Source organism: Ornithodoros turicata, chromosome 10 (assembly GCF_037126465.1).
Source record: "Ornithodoros turicata isolate Travis chromosome 10, ASM3712646v1, whole genome shotgun sequence".
Lineage (NCBI taxonomy): Eukaryota > Metazoa > Arthropoda > Arachnida > Ixodida > Argasidae > Ornithodoros > Ornithodoros turicata.
Genome location: NC_088210.1, coordinates 14,723,588 through 14,745,191, shown reverse-complemented (window position 1 = coordinate 14,745,191; position 21,604 = coordinate 14,723,588). Strand labels below are relative to the sequence as shown.

The 21,604-nt window shown below is 43.0% G+C and overlaps 1 protein-coding gene across 1 annotated transcript; it reads left to right on the top strand.

Moving 5' to 3' along the window:
* The first annotated feature begins 233 nt into the window (after positions 1 to 233).
* On the top strand, positions 234 to 11,340 carry LOC135370594 (delta-1-pyrroline-5-carboxylate dehydrogenase, mitochondrial-like). Its single transcript, XM_064604363.1, has 14 exons — positions 234 to 397; positions 1,348 to 1,546; positions 2,328 to 2,375; positions 2,490 to 2,645; positions 2,968 to 3,048; positions 3,770 to 3,844; positions 3,981 to 4,055; positions 4,654 to 4,841; positions 5,584 to 5,657; positions 6,847 to 6,995; positions 7,081 to 7,253; positions 8,412 to 8,600; positions 9,745 to 9,863; positions 10,354 to 11,340. Exons 1-14 carry the CDS (start codon positions 315 to 317, stop codon positions 10,467 to 10,469), a joined length of 1,725 nt encoding a protein of 574 aa, XP_064460433.1. The 5' UTR covers positions 234 to 314; the 3' UTR covers positions 10,470 to 11,340.
* The last annotated feature ends 10,264 nt before the right edge of the window (positions 11,341 to 21,604 follow it).

Genomic DNA, 21,604 nt, shown 5'->3' with positions numbered 1-21,604 from the left:
CTGGCGCGGGTAGTTGAGGTGGTCAACCCTTGGAGGAGTGGAAAATTTCAAAACGCAAAATACCCTTAAACCTTTTCATCGCTCTGCCTAAACGATGTCTGCGAAACAGGTCATATTTATAGAGCTTCAAAGTTTAATGTGTGCTGCACTGATTCGCAGAAAGACGACAGAATATATGGGATTATTTTGCGCAGCGGCGGTATAATACCGGCGCCACGTCACCGACGAGCAGACGAAAATCAACTCTTCCGTAGCGGCTTAGCACTTCGCATCGCGCGTGCTTTCAGCTTGTTACGAGAATCATTTAACGCACAATGGCATCTTTCTTACTGAAACGATGCCGAATTTCCTCGCTGACAAGGGCACACGAGCTGATTACCTCCGCGAACGCCACTAGGTAAGTCATTTCCTGGATAATTTAAGCGTAATCCTGCACCGTTCGCTCCACTGTACGATCACCTTATGATGATGTGACCTCCGCTGCGCTCCGCCTTTTTTTACGGGAAGCTTTCACCAGTTTCACGCGCGTTATCGCTACAGAGTATTCGTCAGTTATCGTAAACGTGTGAGATACAGATAAATATGACGACACAAGTGGCCGACAATAGTAAGTGTAGTGCTCCTTCGCGGGAAGGGAATGTGAAGGTGCGTGATCTGTCGAGCCTTGTCTCAGTGCACGGAAAACAGCTGATAACCGAACCGTTCCAGTCATGGGACAGTTATTCTTCAGAGCAAGCACGAACGCACGCCGTTGCTAGTGCCGATTCGAAGGGCCGTCGCTTACTTGATGGACGTAAGTCGATGCGTCAATCATAATGATGCATGACGAAAACCCGAGACTGGGAAAAAGACGAAAAAAAGCTTTCCCCAGTCTCGGGTTTTCGTCATGGATCTTAGCCACCAGCTCGCTTGCTTTTTAACCATTTTATCTGTATCATAATGATGGCTTTGAGTTTGCACCGCTTAATTATTAGGCATAGTGAACTGTGTGTCTCAGGGCTTCCGCATTGCTGAGTCTAGATAAATTGTTAAGCACGATAAAGAAGCTCAAAGTATAACTTCTTTCGAATCACAGTAATTCACATAGGAGAAAAATAAAAAATTAAATGAAGGAATTTCGTTTTGAAAACCACTTTGGGGCTTTCAAAGAGGTTCGTAAGTAAAAATTGTTTCAGAACTACTTGTAAGTGGTTGCACCAGCTGCGCTTGCAAAAATTTTTCACCATGATTACCAGGCTATGCGATGGAAGCTCCCGTTCGCAAAACAGACTGAGCAGAAATGCATATATGTTGTGCTGGAACTGGCAAGCAACTATATGTGCTTACATATCCTTTTGAATTATCCAGATCTAGAACATTGTCCTTTGCACAGCACGTAGACGAATTTAGCATCAAGAATGAGCCTATCCTGGGCTACCTTCCTGGCAGCAAAGAACGCAATGCTCTCGAAGAGTCACTTAACAGGCTCTCGAACACTTGCACGGAGGTCCCCATCGTTATTGGAGGGAAAGAAATTAGAACTTCGGAAGAACGACATCACGTAGCAGTGAGTATATGTATATATATAAGCGTAGTCGTCAATACTATAAATACCGATACTATAAAACATCTATTGTATCTCTTTCAACAACGCTCAAGATGTCGTCTTAAGTAGAACTGCATGTTCTATGTGTAGCTCTATGGTTTGCAGTCTATACAACTTTCCAATTGACACCTCCACCTGAAAATCAATATCTTAAAAACCTGCTAATTAATCTGATATGCATAATTAATTAGGGACAATGAAAAAGTGGTGAGGTTCATTTGTAAGAGTGTACGTACATGGAAAAGCATAAATATGTGTCCCTCCTGTTCTGTTAATCTTAATCTTAACCTAATCTTGAGCTACAGCACAGTCTGCAAGCAGGCCAACTGTCACTGTGAGAGACATATATTTTCTGCATGGGCAGTGGTTTTCAATCAGGAATTCTGGGTAGCCCCTCCTGAAGTTCAGCAGTCATTGATACTGATGAGCTCACCTTACACATTTCTGGATAAGTGCGTATGTAGTGTTAGAGGATTAGGTTAGCTGAATATTCCTTGAGGTCATGCTAACAATATTGTTGCTTCTGTCAGACACCCCGAGTCACAAACAACTGCTTTAGGAGATAGAAAATGAAAGGAATAGGACATTTATAGCTTTTTTTTTTGTTGTTTTTGTCAGGGAATACTATGGGCACCTTGATCCAAAGTGGTCAAATCCTATGCAGCATTTATATACCTAATTATTCTTTGATTATACTTTTATAGTATGTGAACTTAACATACTTTTAAAACTTGCTTTTCAGCCGTTCGATCACTCCAAAAAGGTTGCAAAGTACTACTGGGCCAACGAGGTAAATATGTTATGCTGCGCTTAAGTGACAAAAAAAACATCATTTCTGACAGAAAGTGAGTTTTCAGACTTAGCATACCTCATAAGATTTGCTTCATGCTTTTCTTGCTTTTAGCAAATCATCCAACAAGCGATCGACAATTGCATGAACGCTCGTGAAGAATGGGAAGCGCTTCCATTAAACGACAAAGTGAAGCTGTTCTTGAAGGTGGCTGACCTCGTCAGCGGGAAATACCGTTACGACCTTGTTGCTGCAACGATGATCGGTCAGGTGAGTCCCACTTGTGGGCAGTCAACTTCACTGCATAGCACGTCATTGCCAGCCAACACTTAGAATGATATTGTTCCGTCACCTGATTGTTGAAAAAAGGAGTTGTACACCTTCTTTCTGCAACACATTACAAAAATGGCTTGCGCCACTCGTCTTTGGCAAGTCCGAAGAGAGAACGATGTTGTTCTGAATGTTTGGTTGGCCATGAACGTGTTGTGCAGTGATGTTCCGTGTTTAGAGGTGTACGTGTGGCTGAATTTGTATATGCAATAATTTTTGTTGATCTTTTTTCTTTCTTCTTTTTTTTTTTTTTTTTTTTCAGGGAAAAACTGTATTCCAGGCAGAAATCGATGCTGCTGCGGAATTGGCAGACTTCCTCAGGTTCAATGCTTTCTTTGCAAAGGCACGTATGGGTCTGTTTGTGAACTTTGCACACGTAAAATCACTGCATCATCAGAATAACTGCATTGCTGGTATAGAGACTCGGTACAGTACACAACAAAAAAACATGTTATCCAGCTGTCAAGGCATCCTATGTCTTCTGCAGATAGCATGTGATCCTAGAAGTGTTGTTGAGGTCCGCTTTCTTGCAACTGGATATGCTGGGTGACAGTATCAACTGGGCAAGATGCCAAGAACAAAACTTTGTGGATGCCATTTCATAGCCTGAGGGCATGTATCAGATAACACATGTTGTCTTGAGTTGAAAAGTAAAATGACCAAAAGGCGAAAGAAGAAATGAGGAGCTCCAAATTAATTAAACGTATCCATGCGAGGCTAAACAAATGTGTTGAAATCAGCTTTTATGTGCATCTGCTTCATATGTTGATAAATATAGTCCGACCCTGCTAAGCCATGTACCTGGGTCAGCTATATGTCGACTTGATCAAACTTTGGCAGCCGCAGAAATTTGGTGGGAATGGGTTTTAATGGAACATGGAATACTAAATTGCCTCAACCAATTTTAATAACTGTATTTCTCTCAGGTCTTTTGTATAGATACGGCAACTCTTTAGTTTCCGCCTTGCTTTCAACCACCTGCTTTTCTATAGGCATGTTATGGCCATTTTTTATTTTTGTTTAGAATTTTGGGTTTCTCATCATCCACTCTCTTTTGTGTGTAGGAACTAACAAAGTACAAACCTATCAGCACCGATCCATCTGTGTGTGTAAATCACTACAGACAAAGAGGTCTTGAGGTAATTATGAAGATGTGATTTCTGATACATGTCACATTTCTTACATTGCATGCTTTAGTCCACTATTTTGTTTATCGGTGCAGTATTTTTGTAGGTGCAAATTTGGCTTAACTAAAATATTTGAATGTAATTTCAGGGCTTCATGACGGCAATCACGCCTTTCAACTTCTCTGCTATTGGTGGGAACTTAGCATCCGCACCCACACTGATGGTATGCCTTTAAGTGCAGGGTATCTTGGTAACCATGTGAGAAAATTGCGATAAAAGAAACATACTATGAAAAAAAAAATATGGTTAATCACATTTGTCCTCTGTGAACTTTTGTAATGTATGGCGAGTAGTTTTAGTAAACTTTAGTTAGCAGTAGTAATTTTATTTAAGCTCTGAGCTTCAAAAATTTGTTAAATCAAAGGAATGTTCTTTTTCCCCCACTAGAATTGGGAATTGGGGTTTTTCGAAAATATAACACAAGTAGGTACCCAAGTGCAATGATAACAACAACAGACAAACCGTGAAAGCAGTTAATTCGACGAGCACAATTGCTGGGCTTCCTGATTCTGGTACGGAAATGTAACGTTAACTTGGCAAAGTTACTTGAATAAAAATTTGTTTTAGTCAGAATTTTGATAAAATTAGTCACTGTACGTGGGAAAAGTTCCATGAGGGCACATGCCACTGACATACACGTTATTCTGCAGTGTGCTTTTTGTTAGCCTGTTTCTTTATCTTGTTTTTTTCTCACATAGTTACTAGAACACCCTGTATAGCCCTTAGAAATGAATGATGCTTACCATTTTTGCTGCACCCAGGGAAATGTTGTCATCTGGAAGCCATCAGATACTGCGGTGCTTTCTAACTACCTCATATACAAGGTGTTTCAAGAGGCTGGCTTTCCACCCGGTGTCATTAACTTTGTCCCCGCAGACGGAAAGCTTTTTGGGGATGTCACCAGTGCATCTCCGCACCTTGCCGGTGTCAATTTCACTGGCAGCGTCGGGTAAGCTTTAATCACATCTCTATGTAGGACAGAATCCTAGGGGCAAGGGGGGTGCACACCCCTCTGCCTGCAATTCTGGATAAACCACTGACAGGAATACCCAAGATAAAGTGCTGTATTCAACCTGTTTTGTAGAAAATCCCACAGCAACGGCTCATGCAAGCTTCATCAAAAAATGTAAAGAGTGCTTAAAAATCCTGTCGAGATTTCCAGCCTCTGAAAAACTACTCGTTCTTATACGTAGTTAATTTGTCAGTTTCCTATTCCACCATTTTCTTGAGCACTCAGGGTATCAGTGACGCTCTGAAATTAATTCTTCGAGGTGTACCTTAAGTGTGCTAGACTAAGTGTGCTTGTCTGAGTGTAACAAGAGAATGGCGCATGTTATGCCTTGAAATTGTAGAAGCGTAGGACCATAAATGTTTTAACAAGGTTTCTACTGCTACGCGAAACTGCATACACACAAGGCTAAGTGGACTGTGCAGGAAATGTTAGGAGGGCAATAGATAGAAATGTTTTGGCATTGTGGCTATCCCTACCACGTCAGTTTTCGGTGTCGGACAGCTTCGTAAGCCTTGCGGGATATTTCTGCACTGCAGATGTCCGTTGCAGATGAGTTTTAGCTACAGTCAGCATAAGGTATGCTGTGCTGATGATGATGCTCATAAGAATTTCTCCACTGTGGGTGTTGTGTGTGTGTCTTATGTCACAAGCTTTTGATGATGGCATTATCTTTCATCAGGACGTTCCGAACTATTTGGAAGCAAGTTTCACAAAACTTGGAGATTTATCACAATTTCCCGAGGCTAGTAGGGGGTGAGTTTAATTTCAGTTTGTGCCATCTCTGAAATTGTATTCCAGTATAATAAGCTTGAGTGCCTGTGTTACAGTGATTTCATTAACAGTCAGTTGTGTCCTGAATATGATAAGTATGACTGCTGTGGCGTACGAAAAATTGTGGTGACAACAGATATCCAGTGAACATTTAAAGTAAGCACTAGTCAGTCAGTCAGAAGGGAAAATTGGAAAGTGGAATGAGTTACTTTAGCTGGAGGGCACAAGTGCCTATGCATTGAGAAGTGCACATCAAAGCAAATACTGAGCATGTGTAGCATTCTTATATCCTTACCCTCGGACGAGTATCATTCCTCAGATGTTACGTAGTTCCAGTTAGTATGAACGTTCGGCATCAAACATAGTTGCTTTCTTCCTTTTCTTTTTTCCTTTTGTTCCTACATTCCAAGGAGCATGCAGAAATTGGGGATTTTCCTTTTCACTCTTTTCATTAGCCACAGCAAATCTTACACAAAATTATATACACAAAATTTCTTGCAAAGGTAAAGGTAGAGCAGTAGCACAGTTTCTTCATAAATGCTTCCAGGCACGAGATTGCTTCCTGGTATTTCCTTAGCTAAAAAGCTTCTAAACTGAATTAGCCCTGAAAAAAAAGAAAAAAGAAGGAACATCCAGAGTGGTAGAGTTTATCTCTGGCAGACTGGCAGATGTGCAAATGATAGACTGAGAGAGCATGCTGCTTCAGTAAAACGTAACACCCTGTCAGGTCACCTTAAGGTACGCCATAGAACGTGTACATGCGATACGGTTTTTGAAAGAAAAAAAAAATTATCGAAGCCACATACCCGAAACAGATTGGGAGGGAGATCTACGAGGCCTCTCTAATAAAAGGAAAAAGGAGTAGGAAGTTTTATTAGCACACCCATCTATTGACTTGAAAGAAGAGATACCCTTTTTTAAAAATGAAGTAGATAGCAATGACTGCCCTGCATTGCTGAAGGCTGACACCAGTGCACGTCTTGGTTATTTAGAAACCTGTTGTCATTAAAAACCTGTTAGTTGAGAGTACGCTGTTGTATTGTTGTGATCCTTCTGGCTTGGTCCGTTGCTGCGTTGTGTTTTCATACCACTAAAACCTAAAACCCCTCACATTCCAAGAATCTAGATCAAGGGTGCCATATCATTGTAACATATTTTACCTTCATTGCAGAGTGTGGTGGCAAAAACTTCCATTTCATACACCCATCGGCCGACATTGAATCTGCCATCGCGTTAACGGTTCGGTCTGGATATGAATACAGCGGGCAAAAATGCTCCGCTGCGGAACGTGTCTACATTCCAGAATCCTTGTGGTCCAAGGTATCCGACGTCAACGTTTTTCTTTTTATTGCTTGCTTACACTAGATGTACTTTCATTGCCTAAGCATTTGTCTTCTAACTTCAGATGAGAGATGGCCTCGTGAGTGCCGTGAACTCTCTGAAGATAGGTTCGCCGCTTGAGTTTGACACGTTCACTTCTGCTGTGATTGATAAAAATGCTTTTAAAAAGATCTCGTCGTACGTCGATTACGGCAAGTCAAACCTCAAGGTCTTGGCTGGGAGCAGCTGTGATGACAGGTGAGCTACTCTTGTGAATGCTTAAGAGTTGCTCTTCTAAATGTTTAGAAGAAGAATGTTTAAAAGATGTTACAAGAAGGGTGCTTTAGGGTGACTAGATCTGTTATCATTGCAATGCAAATAATGTTTTTTCTTTTCTTTTCTTTTCTTTTCTGCATTTAAAACTTTTCACAATTCCAGACAAACATGCAAGGGTTCCGATAGCTAGAAGTTAGGAGGATAATAATTAATCCAGGGTATTAGGTATATTCACATGGCGGCACTCGCAGTGGAACGCCACAATCATTGACGGATTTTCCACCGAGATATAGGTCCTGCGTCATTGTGTTCACCATTCATTTAGTCTCTGTAGGTTCTTGTACTGCGTGAACATCATTCCCGCAGTATCGTTTTCTCTCATATGATTTTTTATATATAATTAATAGTAGAATTAATAGAAGAAATCAAATTTTTTCTATATAATTTTCTAAATAGCATATGACAGCAAACAAGAACTGAAACAAAACTTTGGCAGACGTACATCATGGTGGCTAACTCTCTCCTTGGAGGCTAGTCGCATCTAAAGGGGTGCTGCCAGCAAAAGAACGCTTAGAAAAGGTGTAAGCAGGCTGAAGGCAGTTAGACAGTAGTAATGTTCATTTCCTTGAGTTTGAGGAAGTCAGGATGAAAATATCACTGGTTTGATTCAAGAGTTCTGTTCTGTTCCGTTCAGTTTATTTTACGGTTTTCCATTGTTGCAACGCTACCATTAGGAAGTTCACTCAAAGTTAACTTTGGGCTGGTGTATCAGTTTTATTGCCTGTATTTTTGAAGGGGCACTAATTCCAAAATTTCTTTTTGCAGAATGAAATATCCCGTTACCTTGACATCAACACGAAAGGAACAGGAGTCATCGGTTGCATCGTTAGTGATTTATTGAGCGGTAAATTGCGGTTTCCTTTGCTCATAAATCACAAATGATGCAACCAATGAATCTTGCTCTTTTTGTGTTGGTGTCAAGGTAACAGCGTATTTCATTCATACACTCTCATGCCCCTTTAGTAATTTTACAAAAAAAATTTTAAGTTTCGTAAAGCCTGTTGTTACGTACTCCTGAAGTGCATGCCTAGTGCGAGACTAGCAAGTTTTTGATTACGTGACATTTTTTCCTTCTTACAGCAAAGGCTACTACGTTCAGCCCACTATCTTCCACACAGCAGATCCTACAGACAAACTCATGAAGGAGGAAATCTTTGGCCCCGTTTTCACCGTTTACGTTTACCCAGAGAAAGACGTGCAGGGGGCGCTCAAGTTGGCACGGGATACTGCACCGTTTGGTCTCACTGCCGCTATCTTTGGCAGGGATGAGTACGTATGCTCTTCGTACGATTTTTACAAAATATCGAACCCCCTTCATGCCCCTTAATGAACTTAATGGTGTACGTCACAGAGTACAGTCAAAACACTTAATGCCAAAAATGGGTAAAACGAGTGATGGGACACAGGATTAACTTGCGATATTTATTTACTAATACTGTGGGCCCTGTAGCAGGAGAAGATAAAATACATGCATAGTACATACTGACAATACAAGTATCACAAGTTCACATCACATTTTTCGAGCGCTTCCGAAAAAGAAGGGAAATCACGCGCATTAACGAGTAAGTCAGCATGTAGGCTGCTCCACTCCTCTAGTGTTCTTACAGAAAATAAAAACATTTATTGTGCTCTTGAAGGGTTTTAATGTGCACTGATGAACTGACCACAGTGATATTTCCTGTAATTTTTATGTCATATAACATTCTGCATCAATGCCCAGCTGACTATTACAAATTTTTTTCCACTGCTGTGTGCACGGTGATCATAATGTGGTATTACATTTTTAGAGCATTTTATTGGCATGTAGAGATGTTAACATGTCGATTAAAAGTGCACACATTTTTTATATGCAATCGAGCTTGTTTGTAACGGTATTGAAGAAACATGTAGTTCAACCGTATCATTATTGCTAGATGAAGTTGCGTAAGCAGTAATACGGTAGTAGAAAACGTGAAATTTTTTTGAACACGCACATTCAGTGTAAAGAACAAAGCCAGTATTTTAGGACATATTTATTTTGAAGCAGCTTTGTGTCACATTCCTTGCTGTGGATCAGTTTCAGTGCAGCTTGTAGTATAAATCTCATCTGAGCATAATCTAAATCGCTTTTGAGTCTTGTTTTGTAATCACCAGCTAAAAATTGGAAGAGGCATGAATTAACACAAACATGCAGAAATGGGACCGCAGCACATCTTCCCTATGTCCAAAGCAAGCGGGCCCACTCAGTATGTGTTGTGCCTCAACATGCTTGTTGAAGGGGCATAAAGGGGGGGGGGGGGGGGCATGTCACGGGGGAGGGACACGCACCTCCTCTTTCTGCAACATATTTGCATGTAGCGTTGGTATTAGGTACATACAAACTGTGGCAGCGGGAGTCTACGATTGTAATATAAACATGCTCCACAATTTCCAGAAACTTCCTGAAGTCAGCATGTGAAATGCTGAAAATGACTGGTGGTAATTTCTACGTCAACGACAAGTCAACCGGAGCTGTGGTTGGGCAGCAGCCGTTTGGAGGAGCGAGGATATCAGGTTAGGAATTAAAGTACATCTCACTCCACCTGCAATATGGAGTATGTAACAAAATATGTAACGAAAAATGTAAAAGACTTGTAATGAAAGACGTAGAACCGAGGTGCTTGGCGAAGGATAGTCCTTCTCAAGCAAACCTGTTCCTTGCCAGAGAACTTTTACAGATTACAAATTTTCTGATAATTATTATTTAATTACAGAAATTTAAAAGAATCTCCGACCCCTTAACACTATCTAAGTGAAAAAATGGCTAGGAAGCAAGCGAGCTGGTGAAGATGATGCTGCTGCATAATGTAAAACCCCGAGACTAGGGAACACGAAGGGACTTTGAGGGGCTTTCAAGGGCTTTGAGACTCCGTGTTGTGTCTGTCCCTTCGTGTTCACTAGTCTCGGGGTTTTACATTATGCACTATCTAAGTGTTCCTCTGCAGAATATTCATGCAATAATTACGCTGGGTTTTTCTCTTTCTTTTTTTGTCGCATTTAACAGGGACCAATGACAAGGCCGGCGGTCCGCACTACCTCCTGCGCTTCAGCTCCGCACAGACGATTAAGGAAACCAAAGTACCGCTCACAGATATTGTATACCCTTACATGAAATCTTAAATCTTGCACCAGCCATTTTTTTTTTAAAGTGCATTCTGAGCCAGATATAAGCGTGTAAAATATGTTAATGTCTTCCACTACTTAGGGGGCGATCCCTCTGATGCCTGAAATATTGAATCATATACGACAGTTGCTAGAGGACTGAAAATTATTCCTGCAACACTGCAGGAACTATTAACTGCTGTGCAGTGTATACATGTATGCTTGTCGAGGAAATATTATGCGCATCTCGTAGTGATCTACTTCATTGGGTTGCAAGGGCGACGATTTGCATTGACACGTCCTTGCTACAGCAAACAAGGGATCGAAATTTATCTCTAGTGACGAAGGGATCTAGGTGTACTGTTAGTGAACTGAGGTGACTACGCATAGTTATACAATTGCGTTTTCAGGACACCTGTTTTTTTATTTGTTTTTTTCTAAATCCGGAGGGGGGAGGTCGGGTTTTACGTTAGGTGCCGCAAAATCTGGTAGTATCACACGAAATGGCAGATTTTTGTTTGGGAAAAAAAATCAACAAACTGAACATTACAACAACAACAACATGAACAACGTGTGTGGCTAGAAGGGGCACAGAGTGGGAAGTGTTTAATGTTCATCTCTGCCTGTACAAGTTTCTGTTTGTGCACTGGCAAGTTTCGTTGTCAGGTTTTTCTGTGTTTTACCCGATCTAATGGCGGTGCCGAGCTTGAGGTAAAAAAAAGGTTTTACTGTGTTTAACCGAAAGTACACGGCTCTACGTGTCGTCGGTAGTTAACGAAATTGAGTACTCTGGAACCCCTCTTTTGAACGTGTTGCTCTTGTGTAAGTTGGTCGCGCTCTGATTGCAGTCATAGTACTATGATTAAAAGATTTTATTGTGTTAAGATTAGCACATAGTTTATTCTTGAACTTAGTTTCATAGGCGTTAGACAGATCATAGTTTACTCAAAAGTTTCCCCGTCTGTTGACCGCATGTCATCCTACACGTAGGATTTCTGGGTTATTGTTGCTTCCGTGACGCGGTACTGAGATTCTCTTTTTTCATTTCATTTTTTATTTCATTTGATTTTATTTCATTTCATACAGATACGAGGTTCAGGTACAAAAGGCAAAGCATGACGTGGTACCTGAACCAGACTTACTTATTACATGTGACCATTTATAAACATGCATATACCAGGAATATTTGGAAACTACTTCTCTGCTTATCTAGTACTCATTCAATATGCAGCACACTTACCTAATAAGTGTACAACTCTAGCTAAGCCACTTCCAGAGTTCAGCGCTTCGTAGAGATGTTTGTTTGACTTCAGGAGAGTGATTCAGGTTGTATGTGATTCAGGGTAGCATGCAGATAGCATCGAAATACATACCCTCAACAATGTTGATCGAAAACAATGCCAAGGTCAGATTTTTTCAGATGAACCCCCTGCCGGACATTTTCGTTATTTTGCTTCAAATATTATGTACAGGTTTTAAGTTTCATTCTGAGTGTTATTCATATATTCATGGCCAGGTACAGCACACAGGTGGCCTTAAATTTCAAATTCTCTAACAGGTGATCCTAAACAACATAGCAGGTGTTACTGTTTGGAGCAGTGTGATTTGTCTTGTGATGCTTAAATATCTTTTTGGTAAAGTCTGTAGTATCATCCTAAGCCTCTGCACTAATTTGGAGTCCTGTGGCATTACTTAGCATCAATTAATACGGTAATGCATCATCACTGTTCATGTCTTCGGTAACCATAATTCGCTTCAATAAGCAATGGTGCCGAGGCACGCATTGTTGATGTTGGGAGTCACTTCCACATTTCTGGTACGCACGGAACACTGCACTGGTGTGTTTCTTCATCGAAGCAGCACCCCTGCTATCTAGGTTTGAGAAAGAGATCGAATAAGAGACGGATGACTGGCTATTCTAACCCTCTCTCAGTATGTGTGTCCGCTCCTGTTTGCTGCTGCTAGGGTGTCGCTACAACGGAGAAAGGTGACACCCCGGTGTTCCGTAAACTTTTATCCTAAGCTGTACCAGCATTTTTTGCCAGTGAGGGCACATGCACAAAAAGCATACACAACAAAGCATCACTAACGCTGGACCTGTTTCTAGAATTGCTCACAGACTGCTTTGAAGTCCTCCACGGGCACCACTCCCTTCTCTCGTTCTATGTTTAGCCGCACAATAAGTTTGAAGTGGCGGTCATTTGTCCTTGTCGACAAGGTGGTCACCTCATACACAGCACAAATAACTTTCACGGCGAGTCATTGCACAATTTTTTGTTTTCTGTGCCCACCCATTTTTATTTATTCGAAATGAAAGTTGTTTTTGCTTCGCCGAGGACAAGCTGGTCATGCGTGTGTTTGTGCTCGGCAAACTCTCGCTGTCACTCCGCATGTGTCGTAGCTTGCATGTACGCGAAAGTGTGTGTGTTAAGCCTTCCTGTGATGCACCTGATCTGTATGTGAACATTAAAATTGCTTCTTTCCTAAAAGTCCCTCTCTTCTTTTCTGACTATGTGTTCCGTACAAGAGGACTTCTGGAAGGGTGCAGATTGGTGAACTGTCTGTCCTTCTGTCCCCTTCGCTGTTACATTCATGTGTGAAGGCTAACGTCTCGGACATGTACAGCTCACATCAACCTTAATAATAACACCGGGAAAAAATATGGTCTCGTTCCCGAGCACAATTAAAGCAACCCATTTTGCCATGAAGAAACTTAATTGAACCAAAAATTATTCTGTTAGTTTAACGGAAAGATTTCCACCGGTGCCCCCAGGGTGTATTTTGCCTCGCTCGGAGATGTGACCTGAATTTTTTCCAACGTTATTATTAACATTGATGGGAGCTGAACAAGGACTGATCAAAGAGTTATTTTTATTTATGGTGAATTCGGGTGGTCATTTCGTGGCAGGTTTTTTCTTTCTTCTTTTCTTTTCTTCTTTCTTCTTTTCTTTTCTTCTTTCTTCTTTTCTTCTTTCTTCTTTTCTTTTCTTTTCTTCTTTCTTCTTTCTTCTTTTCTTTTCTTTTCTTCTTTCTTCTTTTGTTTTTTTTCTTTCTTCTTTTCTTTTTTTGCCACATCCCGAGCAGTCATATGTTCGCTTGGTCAAAGTGCGACCCGGAATTTTCCAGCTAGCACGTTTTTTTCGGTTTTGGAAGAAGACCTAAGGTGGCGACTTGTATTTTACTCATTTTGAATATAAATCCTGTCTTTATAGTTTGGGTCAGTCATTGTATGTGGCCTAACATTGCTCTTGTGTGCATGTCTTCTACACTTGTGGACGTGGTTTGCGCCACGGTAGCTGCGAAAATGGAAAAAGTCCGCGCTGCCGACGCTCAACCGCCTCTATTGTTTTCGTTCTGTAACGTGCGAAAAATGCCTCACTTCCCCGTGATTAGTTATATGGCCAATCACAACGTTCATTCAGAATTCCAGCCCGCCAATTAAAACGGTCTTATTTTTATTATTATTGTTGTTTCCGTTTCCGTCTAACAAAAGCCTGTCGTGTCAAAAGTCTTGCCGTGCCGTTGCGTGACGTTTGGAGCACATGGAATGACGAACGTTCAGCTCAGTCCACTGGCCTGTCTGGCTCTGCGGTCCCGGGTTCGTTGATTCACAGTCCGCTTGAGGGCGCGACTATCGTGGCGCACGGACGCGTTGCCGCGTGCTCTGGAAAAAAAACTACATACATGGTTGAACGTAACCAGAAAAATATTTCGGGGAGGGGCTCCACTGGAGCTTGGAGGAACAGGAGCTCACCCTGTTTTCCCACTCTCAAATGCACTACCAAACGTACGATTACGTGGTGTGGGAGTTGAACCCCCAATGCCCGTTCCCCCCCTGGCTACATCACTGACATTCTGGTTCTAAGGTTATATATAATTTCTTTCTGATTAATTAATTAGGTTAATTATTTAACTTCTGGACAGTAAAATATGCCGAGCCATGAGCAAGACCACTTTCAACAATGCTGGACCACGCAGGAATGCACGCGACTGGGGACTTCTCCCCTTTGTGAGGCAACATGGCGACAGGCGTCGTTGTGATTTTTTTTAGCTTCTTGACCGGTGTAGGGGCTGTGCGGCACCTGGGTGCTAGCCATTGGCAGATCCAGAAAAAAAAAAAGGGGGAGGATCGCCCTGCAAAGCGCTACCTTTTTACAATTTGTGTAATAAAACTACGAGAGTAAACTAAGTAATTTTCGGTGCGTAGCAGCATCGTGTGTAACCCGCAACCGTTGACCCGTCATCACCCTGCGGTCACTGACGGTACAATGTGGAAATGTATCGATGTTTAGAACGAACTCAACTTTTTTTCGTGTCTAACGAGCGTGTTATGCAAAGAAAATTGCGGTAGATGCGGTTTTTGACATTTTTTTTGCGGGGGTGGGGGGGATGCGAGATAGCTGAATTGGAGCCAGTCACTATCTACACTCTTAAAAATGCACTTCACCACATAGCACGCTCCTATAGCCAACCATCATCTCGAATGACATTGTTCTCGCCCCTGATTTGCTGGAAACGGGAGGTGTACGCCATTTTCGTGACAATTCTGAACTGTATAAGTGTCACACACACACACACACACAAAAAAAAAAAAAAGGCGTACGGCTTCCGTTTTCAACAAATCGGGGGGAAATGCGATGTCATTCGAGATGGTGGTTTGCTATAGGAGCGTGCTATGCAGTGAAGTTCATTTTTAAGAGTGTAACCACCCTCTCTTTTTCAATATTGCGAAACGAGCACGTACTTTGAGATATTGAGATGGAGGTCCTTGCGTACGACGCACCTCTAGAGCGCAAACGGCGCGACGGGCGTTCACGTCGGAGGGCCACGTGTTTTGTAGCGATGGAGCTGATTGGATTAGGCGCTGATCCGATGGCCAGGTACACAGTTTCCTGGTGCAGATAAGCCGAAGGTCATGTCGTCAATAATCATGTGTCATGTCGCCTAATCACAAGCCGTGTGTCCAGTAGTCCATCATCCACGAGTCGTCCTCATTCTCCTCTTCATGGTATCGACACGGACCTCAACCGCATGCACCGCTCCGCGTCTGAGGGGGGAGTGATGTGGCGGCCCGTGGACGACGACGCGCCTCTGCTGGCGCGTGCCACGGCGCCTGGCAGCCAGTTCTACGGGAACCGTTCTAGCGTGAGACCACGTCCATCTGCCCGCTGAGACATTCCATCATCGCCGGTCAGGACTCATATAGGGAAACACCACCTCCCCTACAGTTTCTTACTCTCGCGAAATGTGTAGTTTTCGTTCTTGTGCGTTTGCGTGTCAAAATTTGCGGGTTTATATACAGTGTGGTGGTCCACCAAGCATGATAGAAATTCATACTATAACGTAGGCAACAGAGAGGCTTGCGGTCAAGGGATTTTTCTTTTTTCTGCCAGGAACATTTGGCACATATTGGTACCATTTTTATTTGATTTCAATCAATGAAAATTTAATTTAGCATTGGAATGAACTCCGAAATTTCCCAAGTCAACCTAACGTTTTCTTTGCGGAAATGGGTTCCTAGTGGTCTGCGGGGGTTTGCACACATCGCGTATCATCGCGTTGACGCCTAATTCTGTTGCAAATGTTCTGAATTTCGCGGCTCCACATAGAAAAAGAACTTCTAACACACACACAAAAAAAGTGAAACGGTTAAGACTGAATCGGAGAAAGTGTATTTTGAATTCCGCAGCGAAAATTCTCTCTGCTCTCGTTCCGGCGAGTGTAGGGTTGCCACCTTTCGTAGTGAAAAATACCGGCTGAGGGAGAGGAGGTGGAATAAAGGAAAAGGGGGAAATGTTCGCGGGAATGGGAAAGTAAGTGAGGGGTGAAGAGTATACAGAGAGAGAGAAAGAACGAGCGTACTGGCTCAAGACAACAATGATAATAATGAATAACTAAGAAAACGACTGGTGACTACGGAGTTGGGTCTGTGTTCCCGATTTATTCAAGCTGTAGTGGAATGTTGAAAGGAAAACCCCGTAAAAAAAAGGTGTTTTGCATGTAATACACTCTTCACATAGGTGTTCTATGCTGAAAGCACCCTTTGCAAAGGTGTTTTGTGCAGAACACACCTTCTGAAAAAGGGTGTTTGAAAATTTGGGGTGTAAAAAAGGGAGTCAGTTATAGGACAAGGGGTGTAAACTCATTTACACCCAAAAGGGTGCTTTTCGATTTACTGTGTATGAATGGTGTTGAGCCACAAATACCGGCAAAAGGCTGCCGGTATCACCTTCCTACCGGCAACCGGCAGAGCGAGCAAATAACCGGCCGTGCCGGTATAATACCGGCCTGGTGGCAACCCTAGGCGAGTGTCATCGAAAGTGGAGGAACTCTTCCTCAATTGACCGTTAGGTTGCATCTCGGCCGGAAGGCTTAATAATACGTCATGCTCGTAATTTGCAAGCAGTTGAGAAACGAAGCCGGCGACCTAAATTTCGGACCAGTGTATGAATTATTGATTCTTTTATGCTGGTAATCGCATCTTGCGCAACAGGCCCACAAACAGAAGTCCATACGAGTGTCTCGCATCTCCGATTCTTCTACAATGTCCCTATTGATCTAATATTAGCTACAAGAAAGCATAGCCTTTGGAATGATTACTTCCGTAGGCTGCCTTTCGTAGGTCGTTCTGCCACTGATGGTTTGATTTGGCGTCTCTCTCTGCATGCGTGTAGGAAGCACGTCCATACGGACGTACATCGCTATTATACGGTGGCCGTGTTCCAGATGGATAGGAACTTGCGTTTGTTACTGCGAGAAAAGTGGGACAGCCGCACTGCAAAGTACAATGTTCAGATAAAAAAAAAAACGCAATAAGTGTACTACAATAGACTGGCAAAAATAACTGTAGAAGTGGTGCTACCGAAAGAGCGCACGGTGTCGTGATTTGGAGCTGGTATTGCGACCCTTCGAGCCACCGTCTTGCCAATTGACTATCACACCTGTAAAACAATTACATAACATATAACCTAATTACTGTCATTAATTATACATTATCAGTAATTATTAGTTATTTCCTCGATTACTTTCGATATTATGTAATTGTAAATTTAAGTTAATTACATATTTTTGCGAACAACGTGTATGTATTGCCGCTTGTACTTTTGGAATTACTTTGCCTTGCGATTTGGGGTTCAGCTTCATTTTAAATAATTTTTTCGTAATGTCCACGATGTTTTACTCATTCATGAAAGGCAGGGACCTCTTCCACCTTTTTACTGTTGCATTCAAGTCAATCACCAAACTTCTGTAATGCATGCTTTCTCAGCCTCAGTATACAGCTATAAGCATAACAGACATCATATGCTCCATCGGTCATTTCATTTTGCTTTTCAATTAATATATTCGTATTTGTACTACGTTACTCATGGGAGAACAAAGCTATACATCAAAATTACATATTGAAATGACTACAACTCGGTATAATTCAATTACTTATCGAAGTATGACTGTACATATATTATGATTTTGTAACTGTTTAGCGGGCGCACAAAGAGCTTCCAGGGCCAAGGGGTGGTGGCAAATAACAACAATCAAAACCTCTTAGGCTTTGATTGTTCTAATTTGCCGCAGAGGATCCGGTATATGATATTAATGTTATGACAACATCTGAGTATAAACCATAACAATCCGCGGTACAGAGTGTGCAGTTTCCACGGGTGATCCTGAAGCTCCAAACGAACCCTCTTCTAGGAACGCCCATGGACATATCATATACACACGCACAAGACAGAAAAGGTTGTGATCACGCGGAAGTCGCGTTGACCTAGGGAGCGGACTCCTTGTGAAAGCAGACGACGTTTGAAACATGGAGATCAAAGACATTCCGGTTTCGCGGGTAAGGTCGGCTAAGTTTTTGTTGAACCGCGTACAAATGCAAGGAATACTCGCGGAATCAATAATACTGTTGATTAGCCTGTTGACGTTGTCAATAGGTCAGCCTAAAAGGCACACAATTTTCGAGTGGAACATCCGCTTGAGACAACTTCTAGAGGGAAATGTCGATACAGGAATGAGGAAAACGAGAGCATTGAGAGGGTCACCGACATAGTCATGTGTGTCGAATGGTGTGGCGGCTTGACTCGTTGGAAAGGTAGTGCACTTCCCGCTTTACCAAGGTTTTGCGTCACTTTGCATGAAGTTGTACGGTATATAATTCAGCATAAGCATCAGAAAGCTCTGAGATCCACGCGATTTGAAATTCGCGCGCATTACGCGTGACATTATGAGACTGTGACGTTACGAGGGCGTTTCCACCAATCGCCTGCATCCAGGGACTTTAATCGCCTGGTCTAGCAGCGGCAGGGTCTGGCTGTTATCTTCGCTCCCACGTGACCACTCCAGAGTGAACATCATGCAACGTCACGCGAGCGGATGAGAGGCTCGTCTGCCTCCTCCCTGTGGAACTGCCCGTGCTGCAAATTCTCACGGGAAAATACGGCTAACTTGGGAAATACAACGATTTCGTCTAACAGGAGTTAAATGTTCCTGCCACATGCACACTTTTCTTTCAATTGGCTTAGGGAGAGAGGAACTATTACATTTAAGATGGAAGTTCACTGCATACCACGCTCCTGACCAACCATCATCACGGATCTTTCTCTCCCCTGGTTTGTTGGAAACGAATTGCATACACCTTTTTGTGACACCTATAAAGTTAACATTAGTTTTCACAAAAATGCGCCCGCCCTCCACATATATCCGGAATGTATCATTCCGTGTAATATAGTTGTACTTAGCTTGTCATGTGGGGAACCCGCGTTAGCTCATGTCAGGCGAACTCAAACCCGGTGGAGGACATGGCGTCCTTCGCGAAAGATGCTACAGGGACAATGAAATGACACTTAGCATGCGTGTGCATAATCTCAATGGAAACGAATTATCGAGGGGGTTTCAGTGCTCCTTTAAATATGACGTGGTGTCGTTCATGATCATAGTTTTCTGGCGTCGTAAAGCCGCGAATTATCATTATGAGAAACATGCGGTGCGTGACGGTGTTTACTCCTTTCTGGGGAAACACGGACTGATCCGGTTCTTTTCTGTACTAGGTGGGCGCATGCATAAAGCCGTCATAATAAATTACGGGCTGTCATTGTCAAGGGCGCAAGCACCGTGGCACGTCCTGTTGTCGCTCCCTTCTTTTAATTTTCGCCATTGAAAAATCAATCTACGTCCCTTGTCGGTCGCTCGACTTGCCTTATGAAAAAGACGCCCTCGCAGTTACAGGTATCGTTACACAACGTACGTATACATGACAAACTGGGACGTAGATCCTCGAGGCTCTTCCGGGGGCAGTCGCTTTGAAGGCGTGTCTGCTGCACGCAAGATTTGTTCCTGATCAGGGGAGCTGTTGGTCTTGGAAAGTTCGCGTTCGACGAATACCAAAAGAACAGCTAAAAGAAAGCAGACGACAGCGCAGAAAGCAGACGACACGAGCAGACACACGAAAGCAGCAGACGACAGCTAAAAGAGGGTATTTTCGGCGAACGCAGTTTCGTCGGTCGCCAGGTATGCCGGTGATTACCGTGAAAATTTTTAGGGTGTATTTATTGTGCACTCTTAATACAGATTCTGGTAGTGATGAAACTGCTTGCCCTATACTGACATTTTCGGGTCAACATAAACAAGCGCCCCGCCAGCACAACTTCCGGTGCCACGAAGACTTCCGGTCCTTCCGCGACTAAGGGCGCTCGGAACCAGCCGCCACGCAGAATTGCGTACGCGTTCTTGTGACAATTATGAACAGCATATAAGTGTCACAAAAGAGCTGGTAATTAGTGGAGAACAGAGGCCATTTTTGTTTCAGAGCTCTGAAAGCAGTAACGTTCATGGTACTTCGTATTCCCCACATCCCCAGCAGCAATGGGGCAGAGTACTCTTTTCATCGCCAGGGGCGATACGTGTCGCCCCTGGCGATGAAACTCCCCATTCATCATCTCACAATGAAGTTGTTGTTGTTTCCTATTGAGCATCTCCCATAGAGAAACACAAAAACGTTCCATCACGTCAAAGCTTCCGTGTAGCTGGATTCTCAGCAAGCATTTCCGTTTGGCACTGGGAGCGCTTTCCTCCCAATTTTAATAGACGACTTCAGAAAATCCCAGTGCTCTTTGCGCACGCGTTGCATCCTGGGCACTTGCTGAGCGGGGGAACGAATAATAATCCTTCACATTTCGCTTTCGCTCACCTTGACACGTCGTGAACAATGGACCGGTAGGGGAGAAATCGGAACCGTTTGGAGGCCATCCGTTTGTTTCGTGTTAGTAAACTCCCACAGTTCAAGGCGGCGCTAAGCACTCTGGGATTTTCTGAACTCGTCTATTAAAGTGTCTCTCCGCGGAGAGAGACCCAGGAAGGCATTACCATTGTCTGTGGCGTTATTGTCTCTCAACTTGTTACCTACATTACGAAGAATGTCCGCCACATACCTCAGTGTGCAAAAGTCTGTGGGAAAGTCTTCAGCGCGGCTGTTCCTATACTCCGTGCATGACGAGCTTTAAAATGTGTCATCCTAGTTTTGGTGAAACTACCATCATGTTTAACCTGTTACGTATCTTATTTAATCTCCGGGTCAAAGGCACGACCTACTAGACCATATAACGACCATGTCATAGGTACCTCCTCCCAGCGCCGCATTTGGAAGGTAGCGGTGGCGCCACTCATCGGCCCAGTTATTGCTTCCTCAATTTCTGCAATACTTTGTACTTCAGCTTACCTTAGTATTTTTGTACAAGCGGTGGATGTTCCCCGGGAGACGCTTCTTTCTAAAGTTGATTATCATCATTCTACGCGTTTTCATAGGATCTGTTGCTGTCGTCTGCTACGGTAGTCGTACGTCCGCTTCTGCGCGTTCAAAATTCAAATTTCCGTTGTCCAATCATGATGCAGATATCACGGGTCGATGAGTAGCGCCCCTAGCGGATCGTGCGGACGGGCTCGTCATAGGAGTTGCCAATTATGACATGGTCGTTATAATCTATAGTAGGTCGTGGTCAAAGGTGGGCGGGGATCATCATCCGCTTCTTTTTCTCCGAAGGTCGTCACGGCTTGTCCTTTTTAAGCGTAACACGTTGACGACATCAAGTACGCCATCAGGGACAGCGAGAACCGAAGCGTAACAACATCCCGCGTCCCATTTTTAGAAATGACTGGAA

What these genes read in the sequence shown, in the direction of transcription:
- LOC135370594 (XM_064604363.1), top strand. Translation starts at nt 315, where the DNA reads ATGGCATCTTTCTTACTGAAACGATGCCGAATTTCCTCGCTGACAAGG. An exon ending in CTGCAACGATGATCGGTCAG is followed by an intron (nt 2,646 to 2,967) that starts GTGAGTCCCACT and finishes TTTTTTTTTCAG; the next exon opens with GGAAAAACTGTATTCCAGGC. An exon ending in CATCCGCACCCACACTGATG is followed by an intron (nt 4,056 to 4,653) that starts GTATGCCTTTAA and finishes TGCTGCACCCAG; the next exon opens with GGAAATGTTGTCATCTGGAA.